At 39.0% G+C, this 22,337-nt stretch overlaps 1 protein-coding gene across 1 annotated transcript in view; it reads right to left on the bottom strand.

The window, feature by feature from the left end:
• Positions 1-22,337, bottom strand: part of LOC131687315 (scavenger receptor class B member 1) — a 157,662-nt gene that overhangs the window by 30,631 nt on the left and 104,694 nt on the right. The window contains exons 3-4 of the mRNA XM_058971392.1: positions 10,823-10,914; positions 10,112-10,269 (exon numbers count right to left, since the gene is read on the bottom strand). Of these exons, the coding sequence (XP_058827375.1) occupies positions 10,112-10,269; positions 10,823-10,914 (250 nt within the window). The remainder of the gene's footprint in view (positions 1-10,111; positions 10,270-10,822; positions 10,915-22,337) is intronic.

Below are 22,337 nucleotides of genomic sequence, written 5' to 3'. Positions count from 1 at the left end.
ACTCACAATTACAAGTTTAACTACTGATTACTAATATACACGAATAGCCATAAAATTACAACGATGACTCATCATACACATGCATCCAGAACTGCAGCAACTTGCAGACACTTAAGATTAAAGTATTCACACATTTTCCTAATGATCTCGGCATCGCCTTCAGGCCTCGGCGCTAAGTCTCTTATTACCGGTTGAACTTGAGAAGTGGATTTTGATTGCGCTCCCCATCATCCGTGTCCGTTCGTTGGTGGTGAATGTACTACGGTGCAGGTAGACTTCAGTCGGCAATGATCAATGTTAAACCGATGCATTAACCGGTGCGATCGCGTACAACCGCATCCTTCTAACGGGACTTGAATTTTTGTACTTAAGGAATCGAAAATAAAATGAGGAAATGCAACTCTCTTTTTAATCTACTGTTTGTTTCGCGTCTACTGTAAATCTCTCTAGTTAATTAGCATATAATAAATACGAACGCACGTTACGTGTGATTTTTAGAAGGAAATTTCCTTTCGATCACTCATAACGGAATAATACGGAATCGATTGTTTACGAATTTTAATTGAATTCACACACCCCGTTGACTGCATATAACGGGATTCCCAGTTTCTCTGGCATTAATTTCGCGTGCGTGCACTATTCTACGTAGAACATACTGTTTAAATCTACATAGATTAGTATTAAATATGTTCTAGAAGATAACAAGTGTTACCGTTCGATAGAAACAATTACGATTTATTGTGTAATGCAGTGTTCACGGTACAGAGTTAAACACGTTTAAAATGATTAGTAACAAGACGAACGTCAACAAGATAACTTGAGAACATGTTTTAACTTGTAGTGGAAAAATAGTATACAATCGAACAATATAATAACAAATCTTTTGAACAAAATAATCGAGGTTGTAGCGGGCCAAATGGCCGTTTACGGTTTCCGTCTACCAAAACGCTCCTCAGGACGTTTTAAACGAGTAGCTTTAGCGCTACCCCCGAAGAGGACCACTCGTCAGGTTAGAATTGCCCAGCATGAAACCTAACCTCAGGGCAGGTTATAGAAATTGATCCCGAAATGGCGTAAAGGAACGGTAGGTAAACACAAAATGTGAAAAGATACACTCCGTTTCGCGTATAGATGGAGCCACTACTATGTTTAGCAAAGACGCAAGAGAAATGATCGTTATACCAACTCGACAGCTCATGCACTAAAAAAACGATCAGTTATCATCACAGGCAGAACTCAGTCGAACACTCTTTCCCTCTCGCTTTGTAAGTAGTAGTGGGGACTAATTCCCGATAGCCCATCGGAGTAAAACAAACACAAAGAAAATTCAAATCTACGGAAACGACGCGAAACGTGAGAAATCTTCTCGAACCAAATTCACTACATGGGAAAGCTAATCAACATAAAAAATACAAACATTTCAGGTAACACTAACTAACAGGAAAACATTTTATTGGACGGATTAAAATACGGCATTTTATTCTTAACCTAGGTTTCATATATTCATTTAGCTTTACATTTTTCGTGTTCCTTCCCTTTCTAGCTTTCCCCTTTCCTGTCTACCTATGTGCGGTCAAAATTTCCTGCTAGCGGATAAAGCTGCGCTGAGCAGTACAAATGCGCGCTCGGCTTTAGCTTTCGAGCGGCAAAGAAAGCTTTCGAAGGTTTGAGTGTTGTGTGTGTATGGATCTACGTGCACGGATCAATGATCTATTTTTAACTTACATGCGTTATTTCAGGAACAGCGTCGATCTAGTAGAGCTGCATCTCAGCTGGGTGCCGACTGGCATTGCGGTTTCGGCACCGACTTCCTATCGCAAACCTATTCAGCGATGGCGACGAACGGCGTCTACAATGGCGTCGCAATGATGACGCTATTTAGGCCTTTGCCTACCGGGTGTTGAATTCGGCCAACTTTTCGACGATGAAGATGGCCGTCGCTCTAACGAAGCGCGTTGATGGTTTTGCTGCTTCCTTCCGACCTTTTGCCAAAAGCGTCGGGAACTTTCGAAGCCGGAACGTGGGGTCAGCAGGGTGGTAAACGAGACGGGCGGCGTGCCGAGCGTATGCGTCGCTAGAACACGGATGGCGGAAAATCTCCAAACTTTTGCAATAAAAGAAAAGAAGCCGTCGATCGGCTATTCGACGCTTTGAAGCTTTTTATCACACAACTCAATTATTTAATCTTACCTTCTTTTCACACACAAGTTCGCACGAAATGTAGCGAATTCAAATGTGTATTTCTGACCGCACAATTCACTGACCGCACTAGCTATGCCTATCGGAAAGGAACTTTTTTAATAAATTTAATCCTAAAAGAACTTCTCACATTTTTGACAAACTACCTTTTAAAACACACCGCGATACTAAAAAAGAACTTCACACTGCTGCCTCTTCCACGATCAGGATCGAAATGGACGAGTTGCAGTTCTGTAGATCCTCAGATAGGCGTCAAGTGATTCGAGTATTCGTAGTCGGAAGTACGTATTTTTACAAATACTACTCTTTCGACAACCATTTCTCTCGCTTGAATTTTAAGAATACTCTTTCCTCTTAACACATTCGTATCTATCCATTTCATTCTAATGCGCATTTGGGTTTCGGTGAGACGGAATATTTTTTGAAAGTTCATCCGAAATAGGCTAAAATTGCATGCAAGGGAATATTTGTACACAAGCGTCTGAATATTTCTTGATGTGATGCGTTTTGACATAGTGAGCGTAGTGAACGAATAATGACAAAAATTACGAAAAAGGTGAACATGCTACAAGGTAAACAGTCAGTCAGGATTTGAAGCAAATAAATATACTTTTTCAAGAATTAGGCGGATAACTAATTTTAAGTGCAGCGAACAGTTAGGAATTTTGAGTAACGTTACGTCTCATGGGTCTATAAAAATCATATTCTGGTGTATTTATGGGTTTTTGAGTCCATTTCATAATGTTTTGATGGTTGTAAAATTTGGTGCGGATCATATTTCTGGAATCTTTATGGGGTTGTATGGTATTTGAACCCCTGAGAATTTGCTTGGGTACATTTGCGTTGAACGCACGTATTTGCGATAATTTCAATACGCTCATCACAGCATGCTGTGCGTTTGAATTGTCAGCTTTCTTTTGTTTACTTTTTTGTACCGTTTAAAAGCCATCATGTCGCACATTGAAAGTGAAGTGAAAATTTAGGATTTAGACACATGTATAAGTGAAAATTGAAGAATCGCGTTGCAACTCATTACGCGAGTGTAAAATCAATCATGAAAGAGTATGGAGAACTTCATTCTTCGAGTGAAATGCCAAGAAGAAGCAGAAAATCAGAATCTTCCAACTCGGAATTGGACCAAACAGTGGTATCACAAATTAGAAAAAAAATAAATCAAAGTCGATGGGTGACTAAGCTAAAAAAGCTGAAACGAGCGTCGGAATGATCCAACGTATCAAGAAACGGAACAACCTGACGACCTGTAAAATGTGGAAAATCGCTGCAGAACAAAAGCATTCTGCTGTAGCAAGTTTTCGGTAAATATCGTCGCCAGTTTGGCGGCGATCGGATCCATGTATAAGTGAAAGAGGATTAAAAAACTCTACCAGGCCCACAATATTATACTGGAGCGTACCAACCGTACGGAGGATAGTACTGTTGGTTAAGTGTCCGGAAAAAAATACCTGTACGGATTTGTCCGCAATCTGTTCGGAATTTTTGACCTCAGTGGAAGTAGAAGGGCTCAAAAATTGAAAACCAGACTAAATAACGTTACGAACTAGTTTGCCAGGATCCAAAATCTCAAAATCATTCGGATCACACATTTTCTGTGTATTTAATCTTATTCCAGACAAAATATTACTGCGGTGGAAATGTATTCTTTTTTTTTTAAATTTTATTTCGATTATAGAGGTTTTAACCTTAAGGTCATTCGCCTCTTCGGGTTAGAAATATCTATTATGAAAAATTTATAACCCTATGGGTAGGGTCGGGACTCGAACCCAGGTGCGCTGTGTACAAGGCAATCGCTTTACCAACTACGCTACGCCCACCCCAGTATTCTATAATACTGAGTCAGAATGCAAATAAAATGGGTAGAGATTTCTGAAGCTTCTCAAACTGTCTCTTTTGTTATATGTTTTTCCTTCAATCAAGACAAACACATCTTGAGGGGTCGATTCAAAAATTACGAAATCAGAACCATGAACAAAAGTCATGTGTTTTAAAAGTATTTTCAATTTCCCTTCAGTAAGGCCTTCACAACGCTGTTATGTTTGGAGATGTTTGTCGTTGGTTTGTGAACTTCAGCCACGGTTTCCGTGGCGTGTAATTACAAAATTGGTTTTCTCTACTAAACATTATTCATTAAACCAAAGGTCTAATCACGATTTTATTCATAGATTTAGGAACATTATTCAGAGTCTGACTATGCGACGTAAACTGATTATGATTATTGATCTGGTTTTAGTGGTTGTGAATTAGTTCACAAAATCAAAATATATTTTCCCCTGAACTATTTCACGAAACTCGCAATTAGGTTCTTAACTGGCACAGTTAACCTCACTTTTCTTGACATTTCGCTTGTACTGTTTACATGGACTTAGAAAAATCGTAAAGAATTTTTCTAAGTCCATGTAAACAGTACAAGCGAACTGTCACAAATGAACACTCAGTTAATTTGTGTCGTCAGCGTAAAGTATTCAATATTAATTCATGAATCCTTTCAATTATCATGAAATACACACCTAGAAAAAATCGTGTGAATTTACGTCTCCTGACCCTGACGTATACGAGTATCAAAAATTGAATTTCAAAAATCACGTAATTTTACTCCATACATGTCGTTGGTTTTGAATGGTAATGAGTGTAATTTTATGTCATTGCTCATGGAAGGTATATTTTTCATGAAAAATCAACGCAGCATGGTTATATTTCGTCATTTTGTGTATTACAGTTTGTTAAATTGAGTCATGGTTGAAATTAAGTCAACGATAAAATTCACATTTTTTGTATGTAGTTCATGGTCCCTAATATACCAGTCATGATTCAATATCCGTGCTTACAAATCACCATTCTTGCTCGCGCAATAGTTTACAAAATCATGAAATATTATTCATGGATTCGTGAACAAATTTATGCTTCCTAGTACATGATTCGCTATATCTATTTTGAGTTTTTGTGATATCATTTATCATTTGTAATTTTATGCAACATGCGCATGGTCATGAAGTGTCAAATTCGAAAGTGAATCAGGAATCAGTAGCGACTGACTTAAATGGCACGTTCCCCATGTTGATCGGAGATTTGTGCCTTTTCATGATCTGTTTTTCATCATTTCCTAAACAAAGTAAGAATAAAATTTCGAACCCCCTCATGGGGTTTTTGGAATTTTTATTTAAACAGTGAGCGGATATATCAACATCCCAAAGAGTTGTTGTCATTCAAATACGGCTTAAACTATAACTCTTCATCACACTGGGTTAGGAAGAATAGCATATCCTTGGGTTTCACCTCTGTGCAAATGGAGAACCAAAAATCCGAATACGCAATTGCATTACTGCTGGGCAGTTACATATCAAATGATATGAAGTTCCGGCATCGGATTCACAAAGATCACACGAATAATACCCAGCACGCTGAATATCAGCCATGTGATTATTGAGTTTGCATTGTCCAGTCAGTGCCCTGACTAGAATACTGCAGTTGTGCTTGAAAAAAAAATGCAACAAATTCTTCGACACGTTCGAACTTACATCCTGCAGAAAAGTCTTTGTTCGAACGCATGTTTGCAAGCAACGCCTATGATTGGCATGTTCGGATGCAGCCTATCCAGCTCATCGTAGAACTGGTTATGGATCAATGAAGTCAGTCGCAGTGCTCGCTCTAGCCAAATAGTCCGCCCATTCATTTTCAGTAATACCGGAATAAACGGATACCCAATGAAGGTAGATGGTATTTGAAATGCCAAGTTCTTCGACTTGAGTTCGACGTGCGATTACTAATTTAGATCTCGAATCTGCCGAACTAAGTGCGTTCAGGGCAGCCCATAGATTCTTTTACTGCAAATCCCCTGTTGAAGTGCTGATTGTACGCCACACAGAATCGCAAAGATTTCTGCTTGGAATACGGTACAGTATCTACCAAGCGAATGTCATTTCATGACAATAGACACCAGCACCAACTCGGCCCTCCAACAAAGATCCGTCAGTATAACAAAGTACGTATTTTTCAAGTTGTCGCTCCATCCCGGCAGACAGCCGTTCCTCGCGAGAAGGAATTCTCACAATGAAAGTTTTAAATGGAAAACTACATATGAGAGTAAGGTCACTGGGAGCAAGTGTATACTCATCCCAAGTAACCATTTGGGGCCACAGTCTTGTGTGGCTAGTTACACGATCTATTGGGTTACTGCTCCAAGGTTTTAAGACCTTCAAGACGGAATGTACATGAAAGTGTTTATTGTTTCAGAATATTTTATGTTCAAGAACGCCTCTAGAGTAACAGCAGGTGTTGTCGCGAACGCACCACTCATCGCCATCAAGATCATCCTCTGAAGATTGTTTAACCCATTATTAGGTGGTGGCAACTATATTGCCACCTATTCGTTTCGTTCATAACGCGGGAATATGAAGTGAGAAGTGTTCCAATCTTATGAAATCTACTTGTTCGGAGTCTGGCAACTTTTCTTATTACTTTTTATTGAGATACCGTGAAAAGTGTCGGATTGGTGGAGAGTTTTTCGAAAAAAATACGGCGATTTCCTTTTGGACTATAAAATTAGCTTGATTTTGAAAAAATACTCAACACCCTATAGGTTGATGCAAATTTGTAAAAACAACTATATTTAATCCGAAAATTTGGTTTATGAGTGGTAAAAATTGCAAAGAAAAAATGAAAATGAATACATGAACGTCTTTAAGGTCGAAGGCCATGCAAGCATTTTTGATTCTGAAATCGATGTGGGGTGTCCAATTAAGTTTTGAGTCAACCCAACGTACTGATCTGCGATAATAATTTCAGAGCCCAAAAACTGCAATGAACGAGCACCGGTTGTAACACTTCGTTGCGTGAAAAGCACAATTGATATTTTATTTGGATTAACTGGAAGTCCAACACGAAGACACCATTGCCCAACAACCAAATCCAAATACCGGTGATCATTTTATGATAATCATCGGCGAAACCATACGTCGAAAACCCAAGCTCATTAAGTTTCCTCAAAAGCCATCGGCGACAAGGTTCCATAGAAGTGGTGACAGCACACCACCTTGAGGACATCCGCAGACACGAAGACAGTTATCTCTACTTGTCTTAACGATGAGCACGGATGTCGGTTGCTAAGCATTGCGTATATCCAGTTCGTAATATGTGAAGGTACTCCATGACCTCGTGCTGCTTCCAAAATGGTTTCGAAAGACACGTTTTCAAAAGCACCTTCAATATCGAGAAAAACTCCTAAGCTTGATTGCTTTTGTGAAAAAACTTTTTCAGTGTTGTACACAACATTGTGTAACAGGGTGGTAGTAGACTTCCTCCGCTGACACGCATGTTTCAAGGCACAAATCCCCGAGTCGGGACCCCGACTACATACGGGGAAGGTGCCATTTGAGCCAATATATTCTGATTCATTGCACGTAGTGAGTGCTCGCCCAAGCTAGCATCCCGAATGTAGTGGTCAACTAAACGTTCAACTGATTTGAGAAGAAAGGAGGTCAAACTGATCGGTCTAAAGCTCTTTGCCTCCTCAAGAGTGTTGCGTAAAAAACTTGCATATTAAATTCTACCTACCTTTTATGAGCACCCGCCCATTCTGGTATTACTGAAAATGCATGTGTGGACTATTTGGCTAGAGCGGGAGCTGCAACTGACTTTGTTGGACCAGTACCAGTTTTACCACTGTCAATAACTTGGATTAAGCATAAGATTCGCTCCACGGCTGCATCCAAACATGGTAACCATTGGCGTAGCTGGCAAACTTGCGTTTAAACAAAATCTGGTGGATGTTGGTCCGAAAATTATAAAGAATTTGTTGCATTTTATAACTGACTGGACATTGTAAATTCAATTATCACATGGCTACTATTCAGCGTGCTGAGTATTATTCGTGTGATCTTTGTAAATCCGATCGCTGAGCTTCATATAATTTGATATGTAACTGCCCTGCAGTAATGCAATTGCGTGTTTGGATTTTTGATTCTCCATGCATAGATGAAGCTATGTACCGGGAGCTGAAAATCAAGGATACGGTAGTATCTTGATTGATTTTGCGGGTATGGATTCGTCGGCAACGTCCGATTCAGTAAAACGAAACCAACTATGACAGACTAAGCAGTAAGAAAGATTTATGACTGTGGGGGGTTAAATATCGTTGAGACATCCAAATAATCAGCTATAGTTGTGTACTGCTCATGGCTGCATGTCAGTCCCATTCGCAAAGCGTGAGATTGGAGACGATCTCGGTTTAAATGTTTGTATTTATTTATTATCGTCTTGGCAGTGTACAGTGTAGTGTAGTTTTTTGCGTTGAGCGTATAAATAAAACTAAGAGCAAACAGAATGACCGAAAATGTATACCAATTTACATTTTATTTAAAAGATCCATTGCGTGGGACTTAAATGCCGTCACTTACAGACACAAACTGATAAATGATCGTATAAGATTCCCGCTACTTTTTCTTATCGCAACGTATCGTCAGTTGTGACTTCCTGTTAGCACCGGATAAAATTTGTATAAAATGTTCGGACTGGAACTGCTGCAATGCTACGGAAGTGACGTTAGCTACGATCAAGACTTATATGGGTTCGATCCGGATACCACGACGGTTTTCTCAAACGACAGTTGGTGTTGGCGCCCTCTATGCGGTAACATGTGGAACTAAAATGTTCTAACCGAAACATGACTCGTATTATTCACTATAATTTTTCGGAACATGCTATTGAGCTGAACCTAACCATTATTTCACACAAATGTTCAGTTCATGCGCATCGAGTAATGATATACAACCATGCACTGATAGGTCCCATGCAAAAAAGTGATTCAGACATCACTTCGCTAAAAGTTTAATAACTTCTTTTAAAAAATCGGATTGACTAGCAGTCTTCTGCGAAGTTGTTGACAATTTAATTATCTTTCTAATTTTCACTTACAGTGATAATACGATGCACACTGTGCCACCTAGCGGCGAAAATGTGAGCAAGTGGTTTTTCTCCATGTCCAATTGTCGAAAAATCCCATATACAAACTTCAGGCACGTTGGTCCGGTAGTTAAACTTGTCCGATTTGCTTCAAATTTGGTGTAAGTACTCCTGGTGGGACTAGGAATCGACTCAGGGGTAAGCCGATAGTGGCCATTTTCTTCTTGTTACTCTAGTGTATACCTATGATTGTTGAATTATTCGCACCATTGAACAATAAGCATGCGCTCAATTTTCGGTAAGAATTAAGAGGTTGCTGAAATACGGAACGTAAAATGGATATTTTTTACTGTCGGATGTGAATCTAGAAGGAGGGAATTAAATTTCAGGGTTTTGTGAAATTCCGTGAAATATGCATGTAGCGTTTGTTCGAGAAAACTGTTATAATCTGTTGTTCATTTAGTCGTATTTCCGTAAAACATTCGTACTGTTCGGTCATTATAAATAAATCTGGTAGTTGGTTTGTTGGAGTAATAGAAGAAACTGCAAGTACTCCGGAGCACACAGGGTTCTTTTTTGTGTAACTCTGGTAACAAACCGGACTAAAAAAGAACAACGTTTTGCTCCTATTTGCTCGGGAGTAAGTAATTGTTTACTGGAGCCAGTTTAATAATAACATTTATTTATAAACGAAATGTTCCCACCCGGAATGATTCGAATTTACCGCAGTATAACAGGAGCAACGGTCACATCTAGTGCTTTTTTCAGTGCTCAGGATTACTCCTCTGTCACCAATCGGCTGAAATTAGAACTAAAGTATAATGTTTAACACATGTGCGATTCCAGTATAACCAATTGGTTATCGTAATCGTGATAGTTACATCCTGCAATATTCTTTCTAATTTGTATAATTATTAATAGCATCAGGTTCTGAGAATGGCGTGCACAATGCGAGTTAGTGTGCTCATTAAACAGGGAAGGATAGAGCGTTTCTTACCTATAAACGAATGGTCCTACTTCAACTAGTTTTGGCTTTTCACCGGCGAGAAACCCCTCCGGATTGGTTACGTTAAATATGTACACCTTAGTTAACCTAGTGACGCCCGGCCGCTGCCAGTAGTGGAAGCTTAACGTGCCGTTCCATAGTCTTAAATTCTGGAATGAGAGCGGAAGGAGTGGTCAGTGTCATGGATTACTAGATCCTTCGTGACTCGAAATCGATCTAGTCACGCTAGAAGACATCGGTTCATTCAATCATGGATGTCTTAAACTTTGGTCATTGTAGTACGGATAATCGGAACAATTTAGTTTTTCAAATACTAAATATTTGTTGATTTTTAGTTTAGTAATAATGACATAACGTGTCACGATTCTTCGATTGTGATTACCAAAATAAATAAATGCACATTTCATTAACAACTTGAGTTCGAAAAGCGTAATTTCTTTACACTATATTTGTAATAGAGTATTAGGATCGAATTTCTTAATCACAAATTTGCATATTACATTTTAAACAACTTTCAATCAATTCGAATCAATATTTTTGCGATTTTCTCAGATGCTTTGACTTTGTCTTCGGCATCCACCATTATTTGTAATTCGCTAATCATTGAAATTTGCGTCAACAACTGGTTTTCCTGGGTTCTTCTCTACCCGAAAACAAGAACTTTGAACGTGCATCCCGCTTGTCTTGTTTCCTCCTACTCACCCTCATAATAAAAATATTCAGCCAAGGAACAGAAGATAATATCACACCAGCGATGAGGGTAGCTATCCCGAATATAATTACTGCTACACGATCTGCAATGAAAATAGAATCAAAATTAATAAAGATTAATCAAAATCCACACGGAACCAGAAAAAAAGCAGCCAGTTTCGATTACACCGAGTAAATCAGCAAGTCAGGGATCATGGGCGGAGAAGTCGAACGATTCATTCGTAAACAAACCGTTGTTGTCTAATTGAGTTATCTGGGTTCCACAAAAAAAACTGGTTTTTCCGAGCAAAGCCGATTTCTAGGATGTTGTACATGGCCGAAAAGAAACAACTGGTGGTAGCAAGATGTATCCGTTATATGGAATTTGAATTTTTTGATGTTTGACATCCTACAGTCAAATTACATCAGTGGAAAGTGCAAAAAAAACCCACATTTGCTCTGGCTCATATGGATGAGATGAACTTCCCGAGTTCAATCGAGTATGGTTCTACGCAGACGGTCGATCCGATTGGTTTCATCGTCAATGACATTGCCATTCTTGAACTCATTCAGGATGATGAAGCAAGGCGGGCTATTCGATTGTAAAGCGGGAATGGAACTCACAAAAAAGAGCAAAATGGATTGTTGTTATTGCAAAATTACTGCTACTTAATTAGTAGAAAAAACGACGGACGTATTGATTTAATTAAGATATACGATTTCATGCCGGATAATTGGCATGTATTGGAAGCGGTTGGCGAACAGCAATTACTGAACATATAAATAGATCCTTATATTCCTCCCTCTTATACCCAGATGTATCGCTAAGTATGCAGTTGGCTGTGCTTTTCTGGGTTAATAGAAAGCTTCTACTTACTTCCGAAGGGGGCCGGTCGCATCGGACAGGGTTGTGAATAATAAATTCTTCGATTGATTTACTGTATCTGCTACTTTAGATTTATCAGAGACGATTTGATTCGCTTGTAGTATTCTATTAGTTAAGTACCAGGTGTCAATGTGTACTCTATCGTTAAGTCATATCAGTGCTGGTTGTTTGTTCGTTTATTAGACAAGTTCTCTTATGTGCACGACAATCGGTCGCATATTTTGTAGATCTTGATCTTGCTCTGGTTGGTAATACACTAGTTGTACTAATAAACCCCTCGACTCCCAAGTATTATTTTAAGTGTACGAACACTAACGATAGAATGTAAAAATGTGCAAAATATTTTGAGTACAGGGTGGGGAAAAATTATCCATGCAATCTTCCCCTACATTTTCAAAATACGTAATATTTCCCTGACGAACGAACAATTTTTTTTGAAATTTAAAGCTTCCATATGCAGGTTTTACTGAACTTGTTGGGATTTTCCAGGTGTTATAAATCCCATTTAACAAGATCTCTATTCACCTGTTTATTGCGTCAACAAAATTTTCGAAATATGCCTATTTTTTCGAGCTCTACAGTGGTGTAACCCATTAAGGTCATACGACTTCTTTGAAGTTTGTATACCTTCATCTAAGAAATCTCTTGAAGTGCGCAAAACATGTAAGCTTCTTTGTAACGTTTCTCTGATGTTCGTAAGTGTTGAATGAAATTACAAACCGGCTTTTACGTAGAACTTATTCAAAGTTTGGCCCGATCAATGAGAGGGACGATCTGCCTATATGAGACATTGGGGGTCGATGGGTCAATTAGGAGGTATCGGAGGCTCACAGTGCCTCGATGGCGCAGTGGTTAACGCACCCAACTAGAGACTGGGAGATCGCTGGTTCGATTCCTGCTTGAGGATATATCTTTTCTCAGTGTTTCCAATAAAGGTGAATTTTCACCGTTTCTCCATTCTCACCGTTCCGGTCATTCTTTCTCTGTCTGTTTTCCAATGGACACGTTCATAAAAATCCTTAAGAAAGGAAAAAAACAAAGACTCCCGTCCAAACAAGGAATATGTAAAAGTTTGTAGTAATTCCCATGAAGCTTCCAGAAAATTCGTAAAATTGGGGCTGGTGTCCACTAGAAGATACATTACACTATTATCTTTCTCTGGACAGAACCAGCCTAAATTTTCTGTGACATCTAGTGGCTTAGGCAGTTAGTGGAGACAAAACGACAGAAGTTTCTTCTTTATTCATCTATTCTTACTGGTTTGTATCAAATTAGTTGAATATTAGTTTCCATCAAGTCTTCATTCATGTACTAATGTTCTTTAAGATTGATCTGCTTATCCAATGTGTTTTTTGTTGAAAACCATTTTATTTGGTAGAATTTTTGGGCGATGTTGTGTTTTCGAGCATACTAAGTGAATTTTCCAAATTTTAAGCACTTTGTGTTATTTAGGGGATTTTCAATAGTCATCAAATATTTTTATTTTTGGAATTCACTTCAAAGTAAGAAAACCTTTTTCTTGTGTATAACGTCAATGCAGGGAATATTTATTTTGGCCAATCGCTTGAAGAATTTCCAAAATATGCTTTTGTTCGTCTACAAAATAATAAAAAAATACAAAATGCTTTTGAATATGGAATATGCGTCAAAGTCAAAATGCCGAGGTATTGAGACTGAAATATATTGGCAATTGTCGGTAATATACAGTTTTATTGAAATGACATTCAGCACGTTTCATAAGGACCCTTAATGTGTAGGGGGTGGGCGTAGCGTATTGGTAAATCGATTGCCTTGTACGCAGCGCACCTGGGTTCGAGTCCCGACCCCGCATAGGGTTAGAAATTTTCCATAAGAGATTTTTCTAACCCGAAGAGGCGAATGACCCTAAGGTTAAAACCTCTATAATCGAAATAAAAATAAAAAAAAAACCCTTAATGTAATCGAATCTTTATTTGATTGCTTATTTTCTGGCGTATCCAAACATACCGCCAACTTACCCCAGAGCCGGGGTAAGTTGGCGGGTTTTCCGCGTCACACATTTTTGTCTATAAAAACAAAGACAATGCAACAAACACTTTGAAAAAATTCAGGGAGGTTGCCAACAGTCTGTCCTTTCATGTCATATGTTCTATTTTGCATGACCAACCTACATCAAAGCGGTAAAAAAATGGAAACTAAAGCACCACCAACTAGCCCTGGTCTCCCCTACAGACTCTCCCAAAGCCCAGTCGTTGTCGTTTATGCCGAAATAAAAAAATCGAAGAAAAACGTTTGCTCGTTGTGGAACAATATCCGTTTCAATTAACGTTGGCATCACTCCCGATAGCTGGCTCTCCGGAGTTCAAATTGCATATTTTATAAACCGTGACTTTTCATATTAATACACCAAATTTTCAATCTTCCAAATGTTTCGGCAGCCGGCTGCTCAAAACAATTTCTACATGATAGCACCAGTGGAAGCTTTATCAAATTTTCCCATCCCGTGGTACAGGTTGAGATGCAGCGGTTTGCTCGGTCTCTTGCTGTACCATATATCGGACTAATATTTCTTATTTTACCTAGTGTTATTTAAGATTGTGTATTGGGACTGTAGCGGCTCACCCTCAAACTCCATATCCGAAATACACATATAAAAAAACCGCAAACACCTACCCTGAAAGCATGCCATACTCACCCTTCGGATCAGCATCACTTCTTCTGATCAGCACCACTCAAAGGTCAATCATACACTAAAAGCATTCAATACAAGCCACCGATATTCGGCACCACAAATGAACACAAGACGGTTGTCATAAAATTCATCGTAATCTAGTGCACACGAGAACGAAGGCGATAGCCGTCGACAGGTAGAAGAAAAGAAATGACAATAGGAACGACACCAATAGCTTAGTGTGCAAGGCTGCGGCAAATAAAGATGGCCTTGGTTGTGCAGTGCGCACGGCGCCAATAATTTAACAATACCCATTTCGAGCATTGTAAGAGGATTAGGCTGTTTACCATACACAATAGGGCGACACAATTTGCACACCGCACTCAACTACTTTCGGAGAGTATAAATAGGGAACAGTAAGGGGCGGAAATTTCATTAGGATAACATACCCGCAACTTTTAATTCGATCTTCGGAACAGTAGTTCCCCGCGAAACCGAAATACCACTAACGGAACAGGAAAGTTCCCCGCGAAAACAGGGCCGAAGTCCCGTAGCCAGAAATATGACCAAAAACATGCAATCTATTATTAACGCCAAAACGACTAATTTTAGGTCAATCGTATCTTCGGAGAATTTAATGGATGCAATAAGCCCTTTCTTTTGGTATTGTGTTTTTGTTGATTAATCCCCCTACGAGTGAGATATTTCATATTTTTTCTTGAAAGTGATGGCTTCAGCAAATTTGTAGCTCTTACTTTTGCGAATAACTTTACTGAAGACAAGAAATATCTATTTTGAATATTTTAAAAGTTATGGCTTGTTGTATGTGGATTACCCTTTATCGCCTATTTATTGTTCAATATAGTAATAATCTATTTAAATAAGACAAATATTATTTCGATTAAACAAATTTCGCATTTCATTTTCTATCTACAACCGCTAGTAATAATCACCGAACAATTCGAAGTTATCTGGATGGAACTTGATCACTTATCGGTGCAAAAATTTTCATTAGCGCGAACCTACTGACTGCAAATTTTCTAATTTATAACCATCGGATCGATCTGAAACATATCTCGGAAAATGGAAAGTGATATGAATAACTCTATGCATCGGCGTAGCAAAGAGGAGGCCTTGAGGTTTAATCCCCCCTTCCTCAACCCCACCCAAAAAAATTATTCGGTTGGAAGAGAAAAATTTATTGATGCTGACTAAGTTCATTCAATATTACAATAATAATTTAAACATCATGAGGACCTCTGAAAAATAGTGGGAATGGGATACTGACCTGTAACTGATCTATTGGTCTGGATCTTACACACAGTTGTCTAATCACCTCAATATCAACTGTCTGCATGAATACATTTCAATAGAAACTCATCCCAGAGTTCTGAAATCAATCATAATTTTCAGATTTCCTGTCATATTGAGCTCACTTTTGAAGGGATGTAGTGTAATATGGATTAGGTTTTTTTTAATACGAAGCGAAGTTGGAATTGATTTAATGTCTATGACACATATAACTGCTCACCAAAAAAATTGTATAACTTTCAACATTTGCTGAACATGTCTTTATTTTGGGAATGCGTAGAGTTGTGATGAAAACGTAATATGATCAATATCGAGGAAAGTGTTCCTAAAGTAGAGGGATATTTATGAAAAATAGCGTTTTCCGTTCGACTCTAGCAGGTCCTGATCGATTTTAATGATGCTTGCATTTTCTCTCAGCATTGTCGCTTTGCTATAAATTGGTTTCGACCTTAATGCGGTTTGCCTGCTATTCTCTTAAGCATACCAAGGCTCCTAACTTTCCTGTAAACTATGGAGACTATGACTTCTGCTTATCCGATCTGCAAAACTAAAATCACCCCATTCAAAGTAGTTCAACAATTCTAAAATTGTTAGTTACCAAATCGATGATCGTTCTTTTATAGATAAGGATTTAAGAGCAAACCAAATACATACGTAACCTAGGCCAGTTTTATTACGCTCCACCCAGTGAATAATGGGAACCAATCAGAATGTCGCTAATAAAAAAATCAATACAAATCTTGACATCACTTACGCTAGATGTGGATACTTTCAATACGAGATCGTTTAAATTTTATTTCAACCGCATAGTTCAGGAATTAAAGCATACCGTTCAGTACAACGGGAGCTAGTAAGGTTTAACTTTTAGAACTATTATGATGATGGCCCCGCCTCATTCCCTCATAAAGGCGTAAGCTGAACGATTTATCTAGAAGATAATTATTATAATTTAAAACCACCTTGCAGAGCGATATTTTGTAACGGGTGCCTATAGGATCCTACATACTTTTCTTGAAAATGTGTAGATGGCACCGAAAATACCGGTGGTGGCTTTTATTCAGCGCCGGTATTACGGTACTACCGGTAACACAACTCTAGTGATGATCTGGTTATAGAAAATTTTGCTCAACCAGGAGCTGATATAGGCCTTTAAAATGACGTCACTCATCGATTTCTATCATTTCCTTGTCAAACCCGCTCCAAAAATAGCTATATTGTTAGGGTTCCAAACAACATTTTTTCCCATTTACTCGTTAAGCCCAACCCAAAAATATTAATGTTAAGGATACCGAGACTATTGCTCAACTAGCCTTCCTGGATTTGCAAATGGCGCTAAGCATCCATTACCAACATGTAGAGCGAGGGTCCGCTTTTTTCAGTTCCCGATTTAGTCTGCTTACGATTTTGTCAGTCTCAAAATTAAATATGTTCGATGGGCTCTAGCAAACGAACAAAACCGAATTCGATATCTTGAGCCATTTTTTTAATCCTAGATGGCGACTACCGGTTTAGATAAATTACTCGATAATTTTGCTCAACTGGAAGTCGCCATCTTGGATTTCTAAAAGTTCCAATTGTTCATTTTCATCAGCAACTTGTCAAGCCGATTCCAAAAATATCCATATTGTTGGGGTTATCGAAAATATTGCTCATCGAAAGAATTTTAATAAAAATGTGAAGCAAACTTTTTTACGAACTAAATCCCAAATAACGAACACTTTTTTTTACGAACTAATTCAATTTACGAACCCACGGTTTGGTAAACGCAGGTTCCAGTGTATAAATAAGGGTTATTGAAGGAACGTTTTGTCAAATATATTCCTCAGATTGTTAAGTTTTTGCTCGACCAGTCTTTGTCAACACTACCTACATTTTTTCAATCGTTCTTTTTCAAGACTCAACGTTTTTCAAGAATAATTAAGCGTTAAGAAATATTTAATTCTTCCAACATGTGTGGGTCATCCCAGATATGGAAGCTTTAGGTGGTGTATATGTACAAATTTTGTAGCCTTAAATTATCTTCAAGTTGTTTATGGGATACTTTCGTATAAAGTAAAAAACACAAAAGTTATATAAATTATTCCGTTTTTGGGAAATACCCTACAGCTTATATTTAGATGTCTAGCGGAATGGAACATATGAAAAATAGTGTCTTTAAGCAAATTTGTCTATAAAGTAATGTTCCACAACTTCATCGAAGACAGTCAAGCTCTATTGAAAGTTAAATTTTAGATCATTCTAATGTGAGAACCACCCTAGCTGCTATTTAAACGAAAAGATGGGCCTCGCTAAGTACAAAATTTTCCCTAAACATATTATAAGGCTAAGTTGTTTAGTTTTAAGCAGTCCGTAGACGAGACAATAGGGCACACGCCGTGACGTGTGTCCTCTTCCCTCGCGTGTGGACAGCTTTAGTAAACAGTTAAAATTTCTGTTAAGTCCACATTATAGATCACTGCGCACTGTAGGCGTTTTAATCAGTGTTGAATTTGGAGTGTCCAAACATTGCGGATGTTATAGTTTGTCTTTCTATAAACTCGATCAAATATTCAATTCTAGTGTTTTATAAAAAAACACACCCATTGTCGATACTAACATAATGAGTTGCGATTTCAAGGATCAATAAAATAGCAGCAAAAAGCCAGAATACACAGTTTGCTTTGATGGCATGCCGCGACCGCCGGTGGCAATTTATTAGAGGAATGTAGGGTGAAGTGTCTACCGCACACATTTATTCACTTTGCAAGCGGGTTCAAGATTATCCTATGACACGATAACGTGACTGAATCAAAAAATTACCTATCAGAGCCAAACAGTCATCAGTTTCCCCTACGGTACTGAATCGCCGTCAACAGCTGCTCATTCTGTGCGAGATTCGTACCACATACGGAGTAAAAGTGTGGTTTTTCTGGCACTGTACTCCTGTGTATCTTTTTGCCGTGAAGCAGCATTGTCGTCATGGTAATGGATATGACTATTTCTTCATACCACCGATGGAGCAGTCTTTGGCCATCCTTTGTGGACATGACCGAAAGAGTAAAGGACAAGAAAAAAGTCTATCACATTACAGTGCAGTCAGTAATTGATTGGAATTAATCTCCCTGGCATCGGTGGGTGCTGCACCTTGTCGTGTTTGTCATATGTGTGATGGTGTTACAACCCTCCCCCTGGCCGGTGTGACGCCGCCGCCGTCGGAGGATTACATAATAGTCGGGTTCGTTGCCAATCGCACATCGGTTTGCTCGGTGGAACCGAAGGCTCTAATTGGTGTCCAACTGACCTACCGCAAGCGGCAAGTAGTTGAGCAAGTTTGGGCTGTAAGACCCGCTTTCTTGGACGGACGGCAGAACCCCGGCCATGTGGCAGTGAAAGATTTTCTAGTGCATGTGTAAACGCTGCTACTAAGTAAGGCGAGTGTTTTGTCAAGATCTTGCGACACCTTCTCGCTAGAAGGCGCTTAACCTAGTTTCGCTTTCATCCAAACGAAAAGTTATAAACGATGGAGGATATTTTTGCAACCGGCAGCGGGGCAACCTAATTAGCCGCATGGAGTCGGTCGATTGCTCGTTTGTAGGTACAAGTGCGGTACCGCGACGATTGCACGCCACTCACACCGGCCGGATAGTTTTAATAGTAAATATCGATGGATGTGAGCAATAAATGGCATGTGCTTAACGATTAAGCGTTTTGTTTGGTTGGTAATTGAGGTCAAACTTTACGTTAGGTTAATAAAGATTTATTCTGCATTTGAAGAGAGATCAGGGTATATGTTTAGTTGATTGTTGTATGTCAGTCGATTGTCGTACAGAGACGGTATTTCCGATTGAGAAATCATTTTTAATCATAGCAAGCGTAGAAGGAAGACAGTTCTATCATGAAGCTCTACACTTGTCATGTCATTCTGTCTAGTAAATAATCTATGCAAATGTACAATATTTTTTGCTCTTTCCCAACGGCAAAACGATGTGCACTGTGCAGAACGAAACGAACCAACGATCGATTTTTTATAGGAGCCACATTCTTACTCCACGATTCAATGAGATGACTTGTTCGTGTGAGTATCATGGTGAGGTGTTTGATCACTGTTTTCTTGCACAGACTGCTATGCACCGGCATTAGTTGCGAGTTTCTGGAATCAAGATGACGATAATTATGTAACTAAAGGCGTTTAAACATCAAAAAGGCTAGTGGATTCATGGCGCGCGGTTTGCCCAGAGCGATTCAAAATTTTATTCGCCTACTTCTTTATGCTGATAGTCAGCAGGGGGAGTAGGAAAAATGTTGCCTCTTTCAATTTCAGTGTGCAACATCTTCATGTTGACGAAACTAATTGCTGATTCCAACCGATATTGAACTGGCTGACGAAATGCAGTTATGATCAATAATTGAACAATTACCGAGAGTAAATATTGTCACGACCAATCTGTGCGATTCGCGACCTGTTCATCCTTGGCCGGACGTTCCCTTGAACGGCTCCAGTTGCCATCCAACATTGTCCCGGGTGGAATGTCTCGTAAAAAAAAAACCAGTCGTAGTCGTACCTCACAGCCCAGCCGGGCATTTACCGGTGTGTGGTAGGTAATTAAATCGAGCCATCATGCGCGTGGCGCTGTTTTGTGTCGTGCTTTTTGACAATAGGCAATTAACACATAAGCATTGCAGATTTTCAGATGTCAAGCGCGACCGTCCATCAAGATTTGGTGGCGATGCAAAGTGGAACAAAAATAAAACGAGGCACAACATGATCCTATGTAACGTGGTGTGTTGATGTTGTGACAACAGCCTGCTACGATGAGACTTGATCCGATCCGTTCCATTCTGCAGCACGCATGCGTGACAAATTGAGAAATGTTGGTATAAAAAATACAATAAACGGTTGTCCCTTTTGTTGTGATTGCGGTACTTTATCACTTGTAGATGGTACGTTGTTGTCATCAGTAACCTTCCAACTCGTGGTGGACAAAAGGAAAAGGGCAGAAGAATTTCAATTATGCTGTTCGTATGAGTTTTTTTTCCATTTACTTGTAAAGTAGAGTTACATCCAACACGAAAGTCTGGCATGTTGACATTGTTCAGAATGGCACTAGAATTTAATTTTTAACCAGAAAGTAATTTTTGAAACTTTAAGGAGGTTTGTTTGTTGTTTTACACGTTGTAGAATTATTTAATAATATTGCATGTTACCCATATTATTCGGAGACTTGTGCCTTGCCGTGTCGTCTCATTACTTTCCGGAGGGGCAGAGCGAACCAAACATTTGGATACACAATTGCATTACTGCAGTTACAAATCAAATGATATCGGATTACAAAGATCGCACGAATTATACTCAGCACGCTGAATAGCAGGCCATGTGATAATTGAGATTGCAATGTTCAGATAGTGCTCTGACATAAAACAGATCTCGGAATATGTGGGACATTCCAGGAAACTGAGGTATAAAGCAATAAAACATTGCGAGCAGCAGAAAACACCCGATTCTGTGAAAAGCAATCCTCCTCCATAATCATCGATACTTACGGAAGATCGTCTTATCACCATGGAACCAAACTAATCTATCAATTTCTCGACTGAAATCAAAATCATCGTTGGACAAGATCATGGCATATTAGTGAGCACTTAGACAATACGAATGTGACATATGAAGAGTGTTTGATTACCCATATTGCACAACATAAACCACTTGTTTCTAAAAAGTATTCGAAACTAGAGTAAACTGGGTGCTAGGATATACGGAAATAAGTCTGCAACGTTCTTGAAGAAAGTTAGTAAATGGTTTTCCGACTAAATACTAAACAGCTATGAATTATTATTCTTCACCTAGACAGAAATTACTAGCAATTTTGAAATGTGTGCTGATTCTCCAAGTCTCATTTAATTCCTTTGGATATCTTCATGTTCCCACTAACAGTACACCATATATCTTGAAGCAATTAGTTAATGATCTATTTTATTTTAATATGTAATCCATTATCTCAGTGTTGGGGTTGTGAGTGTGCTAATTTTGTGTCCATCACTGTAGAGCCAATCGTATAGCAACCCATTCCAGCGTAACAGTTGATGGTGAAGGCAATCAAGCAACTGCCGTGGATGGTTTGTTTATATTGCCAGTTCCACCCCAGAGCGAAGAAGCTGGACATCGTGAGGCACTTTGTCTCAACCAGATATAGCCGAACCGGAATTCACACCATTCTGCATCTCTCTCTCCTGAATAAAGGCAATAGTGTCGAAAGGAAGCCTGATTGCGACCTCCCGACGATGCTACACGACCGTAAAGCGCAGAAAAACTGAAGCAGTAGATTGAAGGCAAGGGAGTCTGTCCTCTCTGGCTCAATGAAGATAGATTTCAATGTGACAAAAATAATTCCAATAAGTCACCTTTTCGATTTCAATTAAATCCGTCTAATGCAACTGGCCGCTGGATGGTTTACTCCCGGAACAAAGAGAAGCCATCCAACACCATCAGATGAACGAAAGTTATCTGTGAGCGATCTTGAATATGATTGCGCTCTGCGAGCTTTTTAGGATGAAGTATCTTGTTTACGTACCCGCTCGGGAAGTAGAGATTGATGGTACAGTATAGTAACATGGGCTTTAATTGCGAAGATCTGCTAAAGTATGGGGTTGAAGAAACCTTTGCTTCAGTCATTGAAAATTGTGGATTACAAGCAGGCATTGCA

Source organism: Topomyia yanbarensis, chromosome 3 (assembly GCF_030247195.1).
Source record: "Topomyia yanbarensis strain Yona2022 chromosome 3, ASM3024719v1, whole genome shotgun sequence".
NCBI lineage: Eukaryota > Metazoa > Arthropoda > Insecta > Diptera > Culicidae > Topomyia > Topomyia yanbarensis.
Note: the sequence above shows the minus strand (reverse complement) of the source record. Positions and strands in the feature narration are given on the sequence as shown.